This window comes from Alosa pseudoharengus, unplaced genomic scaffold, assembly GCF_046254945.1.
Source record: "Alosa pseudoharengus isolate Yale_2024_CS ecotype anadromous, Long Island Sound unplaced genomic scaffold, YU_APseudo_1.1 YU_APseudo_1.1_scf_10, whole genome shotgun sequence".
Classification (NCBI taxonomy): Eukaryota; Metazoa; Chordata; class Actinopteri; order Clupeiformes; family Clupeidae; genus Alosa; species Alosa pseudoharengus.
Genome location: NW_027468565.1, coordinates 786,620 through 802,534, shown reverse-complemented (window position 1 = coordinate 802,534; position 15,915 = coordinate 786,620). Strand labels below are relative to the sequence as shown.

The 15,915-nt window shown below is 38.4% G+C and overlaps 1 protein-coding gene across 6 annotated transcripts in view; it reads right to left on the bottom strand.

Annotated features, from left to right (window-relative positions):
- Positions 1 to 15,307, bottom strand: part of kitlga (kit ligand a) — a 104,693-nt gene extending 89,386 nt beyond the window's left edge. For 2 of the 6 annotated variants that reach the window (XM_076302586.1, XM_076302597.1), the window contains exon 1: positions 15,014 to 15,301. Coding sequence is in view for 5 of the 6 variants with exons in the window: in XM_076302597.1 (XP_076158712.1) it covers positions 15,014 to 15,028 (15 nt within the window). In the remaining variant the exon portion in view is untranslated. Of the gene's footprint in view, positions 1 to 15,013 lie in introns of all 6 variants that reach the window. The other 4 variants (XM_076302574.1, XM_076302602.1, XM_076302610.1 and 1 more) reach the window with 3 other exon arrangements.
- Positions 15,308 to 15,915: the final 608 nt, after the last annotated feature.

Genomic DNA, 15,915 nt, shown 5'->3' with positions numbered 1-15,915 from the left:
TACAACAGAAAACTTTGAAGATTTGGGAAAGATTCTTGAAAGATAGTCTTTTGAGTAAAGCTTGAATGGGAGGCATTAGTTAAAAGACTCCAATCTTTCAAGAATCTTTCCCAAATCTTGTCAAAGTATTCTGATGTATGGATCATTAGGCTACATGTTCTTCATCTCATAGCCCTTATTTAAGCTTACTTGTGCCAAGGTGTGTGTTTATTAAAGATGCATGTGAAGGTAGTAGTGCTTCAGTGATGGTCTTTTCATGTTCTGTGTGTTTTACAGCATATTAATCTTCTCTGTTCCCTGTTTACAGGTGGTGATTTGTGAGGACTGCTGCCCTGAGAACACTGAGTGCATTCTGCATGCCAAATCAATGTGACATGTATAAAAACGGCCAACTTTGCTATATTTTGAAATATATTTGACATGTATGTGTATATGTGACTTATGTGTGTGAGGCATACATTGACATATACATAATCAGTGTTGGGCAAGTTACTGAAAATTAGTAATTAGTTACAGTTACTAGTTACTTCTTTCAAAAGTAATTCAATTACGTTACCAATTACTGTATATCAAAAGTAATTAGTTACTAGAGAAAGTAACTTTTGAGTTACTTTTAAGTCTGCTTTTAAAATGTCAATATGAACAGTACTGAACAGTCACACACACAATAAACCTAATTTTTGGACCTATTTATTGTAGTTTCAACGGCCCTTCAAATCAATAGCCTTGTGCATGAGTTCTCAAACTTTTTCCGACCACAAAACATTCTACAATGCATGGCCTCCCTGACCTTGTTTTGCGCCACCCTCACTATCTAGGTGGTTTGATAGATATGTACAGTACACTGCCTACTGCTTGCCTTCTACTAGTATGCATGGTGGTGCACTGACACTGAATTCTGCAATATAGTAATAAGTTATTATTATCATTATTATTGCAATCCTTCTGTAGGCTACATGGAATTCGTTCAATGGGATGTAATGTGAAACAATGTTAAATGGCCTATTTTCAAAGCAGTTATTGTCTGCTCACACACACATAACCTTAGGTTATCCTCATCCTGCTTTGAACACAGTTGTATTATATAGCATTTTAAGCACCACCAGTTTGGGAAAAGCCTGCGCTGCACAAGTGCTGACCTACCGAAATAAGTTCTAATGCATCCGAGAGTTTGGGATTGTCGCGCACTATGCAGAAGGTTACTCTTCATCTGATAAGGTGTTCCAGAGAGAAGTTGCATGTTCCGTCGCAGACAAATGAATCCATAACACCATGGACATCAATTCCGATGTAAACATAGCCTACTGTGCAAATAACTCAAGTCGCTGTTACGTACGGTAGGCTATTTGGAGGTTTCTTTATCTGGTAAGTGAAATCTGCATTTTCCTCTCGAGTTAAACGTGTGCTTGCTTGTGCCAAGGCTATATATAGGCTACCGTAGCCTATTGGTGTTGTGGCGTGGCTATGTTGTAAAAATGAGAAATTGATATAACGAGGTTTTTGCGCAATAGGGGAAAAAGAGCGGAGATAAACAACAATGCGCTTTTACTGTAGTGGAGCTTACGAGATGGAAACGAAAGGGAAAAGGCTTTTAAGATGCCCATTTAAATTGTAGCGTAATGCACTCTTGTGTGTTTTAACATAAATCCGAAATAAGGAGGAATGTGAGGAGGCTCCTATTAACTGTAAAGAATGCATTTGCAATCTAAACATGAAACACAATCGCTGGAAACACAGCTAAGGTTGGGAGACAAAGCAGCAAATGTGCATCTTGTCTGCAGTCGTTCATTCAAGATCAACAGAGTAACGCAAGTAACGAACTCTTTGAAATTTCAGTAATTGTAATTGCGTTACTGGATTTACAAAAATACTTCGTTACATGCTCGTTACCACTAAAAGTAGTGGAATTACAGTAACGCGTTACTTTGTAACGCATTACTCCCAACACTGTACATAATATATGTAATTTACATTTATGGCCATATATCACATTTTTGTATGGGACTTGCTACTGAAACAAATTTGAATGACAAACAACTAAGAATAGACAACACGTTGGTTAACAAAATTCCAAGCAACTTCAAAGAACCCCGAAGGACAGACTGGAAGCCTGATCTATCAGAAATGTCACGTCAATATAACATGGCTGCTTGCAATGTTCAAGTGTGATTCACGGGATATTTAGCCTAACATTACACTGACCTCAGTTCACCATGCCTCCAGACAAGCAGTAGTGGCTGCCTGTAACCATTAACACACCCAATGCAACCGAAAAGTTGTTAGCTAAACACAGACAAATAGCAAAACAAGTGCCTTCATCAAGTAGGCTATACATGTTTGTGACACGCATCTCGACATTCAGCAGGAACGAGTGGGCTTTACAAACAGCTCTAATACAAAGCAACAAGATAAGAACTCCTCCCTCCAGTAGTTTCCCCACGCAACCTAGACCATGAAGGTCTGAAACAGATCATGGGCAGCAAGTTCTGCTTGAGACAAGAGAGCAAACCGGTAGTCACTGCGAGCAGAGTAACACCGATGCTGTAACTTCGGCAGATAGACTGCAAATAAATAACCTGACTGATTGAAGGAGGCGTGGCAAATTCCGTCACGCTCCTCCCGAACTTCCGTTTGTAAAACGCCATTAATTATGAGCAACCTAGGCGAAATAGGGGCCAGGGAGAGAAAAGGGGAAGGAACGACGGGCAGAAGACAAAGGTAGGCCTAGAGTTTTGGTGAGTGACTCAGTGATAACAGTGGCTAACGCTGTGTCTGTGTCTATTGACATTATCTTGATAAAGTTTAAAAAATCATACTTTTAACATTGCTGTTGATCAAACATCCATGTAGATTGCTTTCATTTTAAAAGACCTATTGGAATATTCACAATACACACCCCAGGGGGCTCGATTTACAAGTGTCTAAAGCAGTTGTCTGGGCAGTTTAAATGTGTGTTTGCCCAAGTGGAAATAACATTACATACAGTATGTTCTTGTATGTTACAGTGTATTTTATGTTACGTTATATTATGTTTGATTCAAGAGCTTTATGACAGATAAGATGATACAGTAAACACCATTTTGTATACTGAATAATTATTGTTTGAAATGTGTAATTACTGTATATCCAGTTTAACTTAACTTGATGTCAGAGTTCAGCCTGATTGACCAAGACACACTTGAAAAAACGGTACAGAATCTAAGCTCTTCCACATGTGGCTTAGACATTTTGCCAACAGTTTTTCACCTTAAAGCAGCAGATGTCCTTCACATATATCACTGCTGTCTGGCATTTTTCCTAAGTCAATGAAAACAGCTGTTCTAAAGAATAACCTGGACGCCTCCATGCTAAACAATTACAGGCCCAAATCCAATCTACCTTTTATTGAAAAAAAAGTAGTCTTTAATCACCTTCCTAACATCAAATGGGTATTTTGATTACTTTCAGTCAGGTTTTCGGGCAAATCACAGCACTGAAACAGCTCTCCTTAAGGTTTTCAATGACATACTGTACGCCTAAATACAGACTCAGGTAGAACATCAGTCCTAGTGCTACTGGACCTTAGTTCTCCCGTATTTCAAGGTCATCTCCCAGCACCCTCCCGTTTTGTTATTTCTCCCGGAAAACTTCCGTAATTTGCATGGCCATCAAACTTCATTTTAAAATCATTGATCCATTCATTTTTTCTATTAGTCTGACATCTCACAGGTTGCCAGATTGTGTATGAAATACACCCTACACATACACGATCACTTAGTTTCAATTTCAACCATTTTGTCATAGGCTAAAACCAGGCAACCCAAAACCCAAATAAGGAAGCGGGTGCCGACTGCGCAGCCTGAGTCTCGTCGTGCAAGCGGGCTAGTTGAATGGCCTAGGCCTACTCCAGAACTAGCTGTTGTGAAATTGTTGGGAATTTAATTGATTAACACATCACATAAATTGTTATTGAGTGTTGTTGATATGAACTTGTGCCCTCGGAAACAAATCTGACAGCTGCAGCTTTGGAGTTTTGGAAGTAGGCTGCAGGCAGGCAGCTGGTGGATACATAACTGGCATGCGTAATGTAATGGGCAGGTAAAAGCAACGACCGAAATGCAGTGTTGAAACACCCCCCCCCCCCCCCCCCCAAAAAAAAAAAAAAAATCTCCCGTTTTTGGAAAGCTAAATGTTGACAGGTATGCCTTAGTGCAGCATTTTACACTGTTGATCACAATATTTCAATACACAGACTAGAACACTGGGTAGGAATTACAGGCATAGTTATCAACTGACTGAAATCATATCTACAAGAAAGGAGTTTCTTTGTTGCCATTGAAAACTGTACCTCAACATCAACGTCCTTGACCTGTGGTGTTTCCCAGGGGTCGATCTTGGGGCCACTTTTATTAAACCTCTATATGTTCCCACTTGGACAAATCATCCAAAATAATTTGATTTCATATCATAGCTATGCAGATGACACACAAATTTATTTAGCTCTGTCACCAAACGACTTAGTCTAGAGGAATACGCCTGGATTCAGGAGAAAATAGGGCGGGGGGAATATCTCTGATTTTGAAAAAAGCTTTTTTCAATAGCCAATCGCGGAGAGGTGGCAGAACTTGTGAGTATGCACATGGGTGTTTCATGAAAATACCGCCGACAGCGAACTAACAACCAAAACGATGGCTTTTAGTTTGCCTTTGTAGCCATCTCTGGTTAGCCTTTGCTTAGGCAAATGAGACATAACTTCTGCAGAGGTTTAAAGCAACTGTTGTTACGAACTTCAATTTATTAAAAAATCGACTCTAAACATGCTTCAATTATGTTTGTATCGGCAGCTATTTCGCACTGGTTTCAGTATGGACTTTTGCCCATGAACACAACGGAAGTGACATCAGTGGGCATCTCTGAAAGTAGCTGTTTTCCGGTTGTGAAGGTTTTGGCCCAGAAGTTCGTTCAGCATGATGCGAAGTTCTGGGTACTCAGATTACAAACGACTATGGTCCCCTTGAATCTCTCTATCAGTGTATAGAACAAATCACCTGGATGGCTCAAAAATGAAAACTGAAGTAATTATATTTGGTAAAAAGGAGGAAAGACTTAGGGTTGCCACTGTCTTGACACAAAAGGGTTGAAAGCAAAGGATACTGTTAAAGATCTTGGTGTATTAATTGACAGTGATCTAAATTTCAACAGCCACATGAAAGCGATAACTAAATCAGCTTTTTACCACCTCAAAATTATTGCCAAACTTAGAGGGCTGATGTCAAAACATGATTTAGAAAAACTCATTCATGCATTTATCTCCAGCAGGGTTGATTACTGCAATGGACTGTTCACAGGCCTTCCAAAAAAGACTATCAAACAGCTTCAGGTGATAAAAAAAAAAAGCAGCAGCTAGGGTTCTCACAAAAACTAAAAGAACTGACCACATTACTCCAATTCTTAACTCCCTGCACTGGCTTCCAGTAAGTCACAGAATTGACTTTAAAGCACTACTACTTGTTCTACTTGTAGAAATCACTAAATGGAGCAGGACCTAAATACCTGTCAGACATGCTTCAGCAGTACACAACCTCCAGACCTCTCAGGTGTCAGGAGAAAAACCTGCTGTTAGAACTAAACATGGTGAACCAGCTTTAAGCTGCTATGCGGCTCAGCTCTGGAACCAACTTTCGGATGACATTAAAAAGGCCCCAACTGTAGCCAGTTTTAAATCTAGACTTAAGACCAAACTGTTCTCAGATGTTTTCTGCTAACTGCACTGAGTTACAAATTCTGAATCTGCCTTGAAAATTATTCTACCTTGTGTCTTTTATTTTATCTTTTTTAATTATTCTTAATTTTTAAATGATTTTACCTTGTGCGTTTTATGTTCTTTACCTTTAGATCTTTACCTTTTAAACTATTCTTTCACTATTGCCCTTTTATATGTTTTTATTTTTTATTACTGTCTGCTTTTGTTTATGTAAAGCACAATGAATGACCTCTGTGTATGAAATGCGCTATATAAATAAACTTGACTTGACTTAAGTGACGTCGCAATCTGTCTATGTTACTTCAGCTGAAGTGCCTGTAGTAACCTGAATAATCTTTAAAAGTGTGACACCCTTAATTTGTTTTATAAATTGGGGGCGCTGTCAGAATTGTCGTTTGTTTATTGGAAGTGTCAGAGAATACTCAGGATGCTCAGAGTGGCTTATGAATGAACACATTTTTTTTATCTAATTTTCGGACAGACACAGTCCAGGGGCCTATTGCACAAAAGCAGAATTAAGACATCCGGGATAAGTTACTGAGCTGCGCTCAATGAATCCAAAACACGATCGTACAGGCTTAATTGGTTGCACAACGAGCAAGCCAGGATGAGCAGACACGGATTCATCAAGCCAGGTGAAACCTATCCTGGATAAGTGCGCGCTCACGGCTCCCTCAAATAGACCGCGCCACCGATCACAGATTCACTGATTCACCATGGCAACTAGAGCGGCTTCATTGCTTCTTCTACGGTGTGAAGTAGGTAGATAGCCTTCTCACAACAGCAACAAACAGCAACACCTCTGTTAAGGAGAATATTGCAACTAGTTCCGCGACCACCACGCGTGAAATGGTTAGGCACTCCCGTGACGTCACATTGTCGCATATGCAGGTCGGGAATGGCGAGTATGTAAAAGTTATTTAATGATCACAAACGTTTAAATAATGACAGTGGGTCTAGGTATATGTGATAACAATGTGTAGTGGGCAGTGGAAAAATTATTGGTTTCCGTTTGTGGTGACTGCTGACTGAGATAAGGGACGAGATTAAATAGATCCTGGAATTTAGCCTGGTCTGGAGCAGGCTAGCTCCACAGAATAAATCGCCATGGTAACTTATACCATAACATATCCTGCTGCCCCCTATCCCGCGTTTGTGCAACTGGATCACGGATAAATTGAGCCAGGATAACCAAGATATCCCGGCTTAATCCCTTATCCTAGTTTTGTGCAACGGGCCCCTGGTTTGTCAGCATGTTATTGAAGTCAAGATTCACTGCATATTTCCCTACAAAAAAGAGGTAAGTGAAGAATGCCTCCTAAATGCTGTGTATATGTCTGTGATGTATCATGTTCCTGCTATGTATCTGTTCAGTGGAGTCTATGCCATCTGTAAGGTGTAATAGTATCTTTTATCCATACTGTAGTATTTGTGTTATGGAATTTAATGTGTGAAGTTGTACACTGACTGTGAAAATGAATTACCCTTCCCAGATAGCAATTACATTTGGTGCGGATCAGCATAAAAGCCTTTAGATCCGTATGAGCTGACATACAGTATCTGACTGCATCGGAGAGGTTTCAGCTCTGCTAGCAATGCTGTTTTTTCACCGGTTTACAGATTTACTTGTTACCTGACTTTTTACTTGATTTACTTGATTTTAAAGTCATGATTCGATTGGATTTTCGATCTTGTTTTTAAATATTACTATTAATGCATTCCTTATGTTGTTTACTTTTTTTGACCTTTTCCTATTCTGTTTGGGGGGGGGGGCTTTTATTTTAAAACCACTTTTTTGAAACCGTTTCAACCGTGAGGTTGTAAACAGAACAAACATTAAACATAGACGTGAACACAGTGAAATGAAACAACACAAAATTATAATTTTATTGTCTCAGCACACTCCAAAGAGACCAAAGGTTCATGGAATATGCACAATTAGCATTTTATGCCTTAAAGTAATTTTGGACTGTAACTACATCATCTTTTCACTTGCTAAGTTAAGTATGTTAGTAATTGATGTCAAAATACTTCCACGTCGATGATTTCAGAGTGCCAAGAAGTCGTTGACATGTATTTTTTAACTGGCTGCAGCCTAAAGTTTGTGTTGACACCACAGTTCAACACATGTGCATGCGTGTGTTTTTGCTTCTTGGCATACATGCTGTACGTGAGACATTTGGGATGTGGCTACATCGTCGAATCTACCGTTGAAGTTCGAAATTGAGATGTAATTTCGATCGATTTCGACTTAAAATCGAAATCGTGACACCCCTATATCCCAGGTGCCGTGGCACTTAGGGTTGGGTATCGTTTGGGTTTATCCAAATTGGAAAACTACCAGTGCTAAATCGATACTTTTAAAATGATGCCGTGCCAAAACGGTGCCTGAACTGGTACTTTGTTTTTAAAACAAAATGCCCAAACTAATGGTCGAAAGCATGAAATTGCTTTTTTGATTGATGACAAATTTGAACATGAAATTTAACTGTATATTCAATTTATTATCAATACCTGTAGTTTCATTGCTTCTAGGCATAATTCTAATTGCAAATGGCTTGGCATAACTTTAAATGTAAGAAACTGCTTGCCATGGATGCACACAGAGGGCCCTATCATGACATTCTAAAGTGCATCATCACTCGTCAAAAGTCTATTCAAATTTAGTAGGATGTCCAGTTCACATTGGCAGGGGTTTCGTTATCAAACGTGGAGCGCATGGCGCAACAAGGTGTTCCTAGGTTTTTTAATCAGTCATATGGGTGTGTTTGGGGCGTAACATCATTTTAAACCAATGAGAATGACATCTGTCATTCCCTTTAACGGCGCAACGCGCGATATGTCAATTAAATGCATCGGTATTTTGGAATTCAACGGCGCATTTGAAGGAGGCTGCTTGCGAGACCGTATGGAATAGTCATTCTTAAACCATGCTTTACTAAAACCTAGCATAGCCTTCACGCATTTGCACTCGTCTATTATTTGAACTCATTGGCAAAGTGAAACTAACTTCACCAAGGAGTCAGTCAACGACAAGACAGTTATATGCAGTTACTTTCACTATTGACTGACAATGGGTTACCACAGAAAATATAGGCTGGAAAAAGCAACACTTAACCTAATACTGCTCAAATGACTGAATAAAACAACATTTATCCTGCAGAGGAGTTGCTTATATCTCGTGACGGTGCATCTTCAGTGCTCCATACGTGTCTCTCGCCTCTCCTCTAATCACTTTTAACTGTCATTGCCAATTTGCAAATGATGGTGAATAACTACTCAGATGTACAGTATTTCGTAATATCTTTATTCTAATTATGTTTCCCATTGTAATCGTGCAATTTGTAATGCTTTGCATGGACATGCGCTGGTGTGCGTTCATGAATGATAGAAGGATGGTGCGTGCACCTGCCAATATGACTGTTGACATGCACTCTTAAAATAGCATATGAACAACTCGCCAGTGACTTCTGACCAGGTTTAGGTGGTGTACGATAGTGATTTTTATGCGCCAGGCCCCTCCCTAGGTTGTTAATTGCCACACCCCTGGGCGCAATGTTTAAAAAATAAACGTGCAAAATACCAAATTAAACTTTCCGCGGGTGAAAAACGAGTTTTACGCCATGCGCTGGTGCCCAAAATACAGCCCACAATGTCTTTCCTCCTTTCCTCTTCTTTATCCAGTGCAGATGGCTGGCCATAACTTTAAATGTTAAAACGGCTTGCCATGGCCCTGCCAGGTCATATGCTGGTCATGGACAACGGCAATTGCAACCTACTCTAACATCGAGGGACTCAGGTTTATCCATCAATAAATTTGATGTCTTCCCCCTTAGTTAGTTTTTCAACATGTTACATATGCTTGTGAGTGTTTCGATTCACAGAGGGCATTTTAACCGCAACTGTGCGCTAACATTAGGTTATCTCCTTGTAGAGCAGCTTAATTAGCGATAATGTGCAGTGATGGTTCCATTCCATAGCGTCTTTGACAGCTCCAGAATATCAATGCAGAAGTATGTTTGGAACCTACATATTAATATTTTTACAAGCAAACTTTTAGCATGATCTTCAAATTCATTGTGATGCTGTATTATGCCTCATGCAAATGATAGATGAATGTCATAATGTCCAGTGTTTTCCACATAATTGGATTAATTATTATTATTTTTTTTTGGGGGGGGAGGGGGTATAGGGTTAAGTTAAGTTACTGTCACTTTAAGATTGTCTTGGTAGTGTGTAGGCCTGTCACTTTAAGACATTTGTGAGGGAGCCCTTGCATTTTTATTACAGTTAAAAGGCTACTGTGTGGATGCATTTCAATGTTTCCTATGTAGTTAGTTAAAATAAAAAATTGTAGTTCTTCTCCTTGGGACAAGGACCTTTGAGTCTTGGAAAGCAAATTTACATCGGGATTTTGCAATGTCAGAGTGTCAGAGTCAATACAATGAATAGAGCCCTGCACGAGTAACCTAGTCGAAATTGACAAGCAGCTGTAACTAAGCATGCTAAGCTCAACATCCAAACAGTATTCTAACATTATCTTAGAGCTTGATTGGATAACTTAACTTAGTTTAGTCTCTCCAATTTACTATGTTGTGATAAGACCTTAGCAGAGTTAACTTAAATGCAACAGTTTTGAACAAATGCTCAGCATGGTCATGATGCTATGCAGATATAATAGCAATTTAGCGTGTCGTCTTCTATGCAATGCTTCTATATGTCAACAAAAATCCTTCAACAATTGTTAATGTTTTGTTAAATATACATGCAGAGGAGGGGCGACGGGTTCGTTACGAGAGAGAGCGGGGTGGGGCAAGGAAAGGCTGTGTGCGTAAAAAGCACAGCACAATAAAAGGATTTTATCTCATTTAAATAGTACAACATTGAACATTATTGTATTATACGGCCAGTGTTGATCTTGTGGTGGCCCGCCACAGATTAGTCAATGTATGGGAAACACTGATGTTGTTATGTAGTTCGGAAGATTTCCGAGATGTTTTAACATCACAACTTTGCTGATAACATTTCAAATAAATGCCAGCTAGTGCATTTGCAAGCATTTTGTGTAAACTAGGCTATTGATGTTGTTTCATGGCCTTTTGCTTGTGTATAGTTATTGCTAGATTTCGACTAGAGCTCGTGCTTTGTGTGGACAACTTGGCATGGGCTCACATGAGCTGTCAAACACGGTCTACTAGCCTATGTGGCAGGGTTGTGCAAAATTCAAATTGCAATTCTGCTTCCTGTTTGTTACCTCTATTGAAATGCAAGTGAAATTCAAGAATTGAATTGGAATTTAAGAGCCAGTTTCAATTCAATTCTGGAATTTTGCACAACCCTGCTATGTGGTGCACCCCTCTGCTTTAAGAAAATACATCTTGAAGTGTTTATGTTAGCTATATACCTGTATAGGATGTGGTGCTATCAGAGCAAGACCTTAGAGATGGCACATGACGTGCAGTGATGCCTCGTATAAATTTTTTTTTTACAAATCGATGATGTTACTATCATTTGCATTGGCACCAGTGCCATAATAGAACCGAGTTTCGGTGCCCAACCCTAGTGGCACTGGAGGATCAGGAAAAACTTGAAATAATTTTGGGGATTCCAACATCTGCATAAAAGCAAGCTATGTTTCCTCACTCCACAGTGCAATCACCCTGTTACTCTCACCGAACAACACAAAACTGGCCTCCACCCAAGTCTGTTTTCTATACCATTTCTTCTGTTTATTTCACTTGTTTTATTTATGCATACAAATGAGTAAATTGTATATCAATTGATATTTTGAAATATTGTTAATTTAATATTTTGTTAAGGTGTGATTGTGTGTGTGTGTGTCTGTCTACTTATGTTTTAAGCACACATACTGTTCATAATTATGTCATTTCTATTCTGTTCAGTTATTCTGTGTTCTGATATTCAACATTGTATTGTATTTGCTTTGGCAACACTATTTCTTTCCAAATAGTCATGCCAATAAAGCAAATTAACACGCAAAACCCACAAGCCCCCTTACTAAAACGTGATAAATACTGTAACAGTGCCATACTGCTCTCTCTCTCTTTCTCTCTCTCTCAATTTTCCATTCAATTCAATATGAATAGTTTGGTTCCAAAACACTATATCTCTTTTTAAAAACATTAAAAAAAATCAGGCTGTAATTATGTATTTCAGGTAATATCAATCAAATTGCAGTTGTGTTGTTTTGATTGAATAAAGATGCATCAAATAACAATACCCAATTACAGTTCTACTGAAATAACTGAAATAAATAATGATTTATGAAAATTCATTAACATGGATATGGCATTTTGGAACCAAACTCTTCATATTGAATTGAATGGAAAATTGAGAGAGAGAGAGAGCGAGACAGAGAGAGCAGTATGGTACTGTTACAGTATTTGTGCAATGACAATAGCTAATCAAAATTCTTAGTATAACAGATAATGAATCAAAGTCCATTGGTTGAAACCTAAACTACTTTCAGTATAACTAAGAGAATCACCTAAAGTGACCAAACCAGTTCTTCACCATGGTTGAAACTATGGTTTTGGCAACATGTTCCAGTACAAAAAACAAACAAAACTTAAAAGCAGTTGCCACTTAGAAGAAGTTTATTTTCTTTTGTTTTTAACAATTTTCTTTAACTTTGCTATGTTTAATTATTACTGTTTATTATTTATTCATATTAACTTTATATATTATTAACCCTCACTCACACCTACTGCATCTCTGATTCTTTGCATGACAGAAAGAGGAGGGGTGCTCTGATGTCCCCTACTACACCTAACAAGCAAAAATCACACTCAAGAATATCGATGTCAACATCATTTGCAGGCACAAATTATGTTGTGCTACACAGCATCAAAGAAAAAAAAATTATTTGGAGAAAGCTGATGGAACAATAACAATGGGACAGGAAGAAGGTAATGATGCCAATATTGACCACATATGAGTTTAAATTAAGTTTGGCTATGCTATCAGTTTCCATCCGGATACACTGACAGAGCTGCTACCGGTAGTTAACTGAATTAGCACATCATCATAATGTTATCACTTCTTTCTAAAATGACTGTAAGACACACTTGTTATATATACAATCCTCCCATTTACATTCTTTGAAAAAGCATGGAAAAGAGAAGGAAAAAGATCTTTACTATAATTATTATTATTAATTGTTGTTCATAAACCACTATTATATAGACTTCACAGAACTGCAGAAAAGCCAAATGAAAATATAGAACCAAAAAACATTCTAGAGCTGCAAGTAACCTATACATTATTTTCACAACTGATTAATCCTATACATTATTTTCACAACTGATTAATCTGTTGATTATGTTCCTGATAAATCGATAAGTTGTTTGGTCTTTAAAATGTCAGAAATGTATACAAAGATGTAAACAAAAGATGCTTAGTGTTTCCCAAAGCCCAAGATGAAACAATCAAGTGCCTCGTTTTGTCCACATGCCAAAGACGTTCAGCTTACTTTTCTATAGCAGCAAGTACTAAAACCTTTTTTTCTGTAAGGAGCTGAAAACAGCATTTTGAGTCTGTTTTCCTAATAGAAATGAGTCAAACCAGACACTAAATTGCTGAAGAAGTTTTAATAGTGGAAGACTAATTGATAAGTCAATTAGCCATTTGTTGCAGCCCTAATCCATTGCCCCATAAAACAGCAACAACATTGCTTAGATTACTTCCTTGATGTAAAAACATAGTGATATGCTGACGTGACAGCATTTGTGACTGCATTTGATGACAGGAATATGATTCTGTATGATTCCTACTTGTTTGCTGTAGTTTTTTCCTTAAAAATCAGATGATTAGACAATCTTGCACACTTTGTTTTTGCAGGGATTTATACTAGATGTTTAAAGATAAGTAATATTTAGAAAAGTTAATTGCCTAAGCCAAAGGCATTTGACAATGACACATTATTATCCTAATCTATTTTACTCTAAACGGATATTTAACAAACCCCTCTGGTAATGTGAAATCTGGCTAAACATGACTTGTTCATGGAATAATCTTGCAAAATTACACTATTGAATATTGAAAAATCATGATTAAATATTAAAGACATGCAATAAAAATCTCTCTGTCAGGGCTTGAGATATTGGAATGTCTGTAATAGGAACAAACATCAAACTGAGGTCATAAGGAAACGTTTTTCTGATGAGACAGACTGATAAATTGACAGACTGATATATCACTGAACAAGTAGCAGTTTTTGTCGGCACACCTGTTTTTGGTTTTCTTGGCATTTTCACCTAGCCCATATGAAAGGGGAAATCACTTTAGGACAGATCCATTTATAATTGAGACACATTTTTGTCTCAATCATAAAAATATAGACAAACCTAAGGTAAACAAAACCTAAGGTAAACATTTGAAACTATTTTACTATTTGAAAGTTCATAAAACATTCAAAACCTGCTCATCATTTATATTGTGCTCATAATGTTTGCTGGGTTTATCCAGGCCTATGTAGCCCATTGAATAGGCTAATGATACTGAATTCAATCATTAACATCAAGCTCATTAAATGTCATGTGGATTAAATAAAAATGGTTGTCTTAACTATCTAATTTATATATCTCTCTCTGTGTCATTCTCTCTCTCGCTCTATCTCTCACACACACACACACATTTACACACATACACACACACACACACAAACAAGCACATAGCCTATAGCCTTCAAATGGGGGATGGGGGGTTCTCTAATGGCTGTAAAAGGAACACGTAGCAGGAGCGTTTGAGAAATGTATAGCCTACTCTCATAAACAGCATATCAACAGCGGACATCCCAACACAACAAGTTGAGCAATGTCAAGAAGACATCGCCTATGCCAACGTGGGAACCTATTTTCCATAGCCTTTCACTCCGCCTAACCTACTTCCTTAATCACCGACGAAACCTGTCTCAAAGGCTACTCAGCCCCAATGGAGTAAGTTGTCAATTGTCAGTGGGCATTTAAATACAGCGGAGAATTTCGTTTTCATAGTGCCTTTACAAAACTGACCCAATGCAAGCAATGCATTTCAATATCCAGTGCTGCCTTCCAAAGTACTTTGAATCACATGCAGCAGTGTCAATGTGTCCTTTCCATTAGATTACTACGGCCGTAAAAACTTTCCCGCACTTCCTTTATGTCAGGCCACATTCCATACAGAATATAGCCTAGGCCTACTTGTAGCCTATTAAATCACACTGCCATAACTAAGAATTATGAGAGTAAAAGCACACTATAGTTCACTTACTTTTGACTTCTTCATAGGGAATGGGAGAAGTAATTCCAGTATTTGAAAATCCCTATTTTATTTTACTTCGGGTTGAAAAAAGGTTTTGTTTCTTCATCCCGCTTGCGCATATCCTAAGTCCTCATCCACAAAGTATGGGAAAACAGACAAAAATGCGATAGTCAACCGCGGTGAAGGTAAGCATCCAGTCAGACATAACATAGTCAACACTGTTCCTAGGATTGTAGGCCTAACCCTTGCTGCGTAGCTAACTGAAGCGCTTTTATCCTTGCTGCATGAAGCGCCCGCCCACACTATTGCGGAACCCTGCGCCCGACCGCATCATATAGGTTAGCCTACTGTTCCGCCAATATCTGCATGTTACTTCCTTAAAAAGGAAGAGGTACCCTCTCAGTGTAATCCATGAGCATACTTGAGCTCCTCGCGTTTGAGGGATAGAGATAACGCACACCGGTGCATTCCGGCCTATGTTGTGTAGGCTATGCTATAGGCTGCTTGACATTAAGCACTTCAGCATCACAGTGATGTCAAGACGGCAACGGTATGCTAATGTCAAATGCTGTAACTTTGTATTTTGAAGATATCCATAAACTAGGGACGGTTCGTAATTAGGTCATGGGTAGGCTAGCCCAGTCATTTGCAGTTCAGCACAATTCCACAATTGTAAGCTAAAAGGACGTGGAGTGTTCTCAGACAGTTAATGTAATATAGAAAAAGTTCTATTCACTCCGCTCTGAGAGTATGGACAGTTTCTGGAGTTTCACTTCACCTAGTGGATAATCAGGTGTACTACTTTTGGAGAAGTGGTGTGTAGCTTAATCTGTTAATGCAAGTCCATCTGGAAAATAGTCTACAATGTGATAATAGATACATGATAATAGATGATAATATAATAGATTACA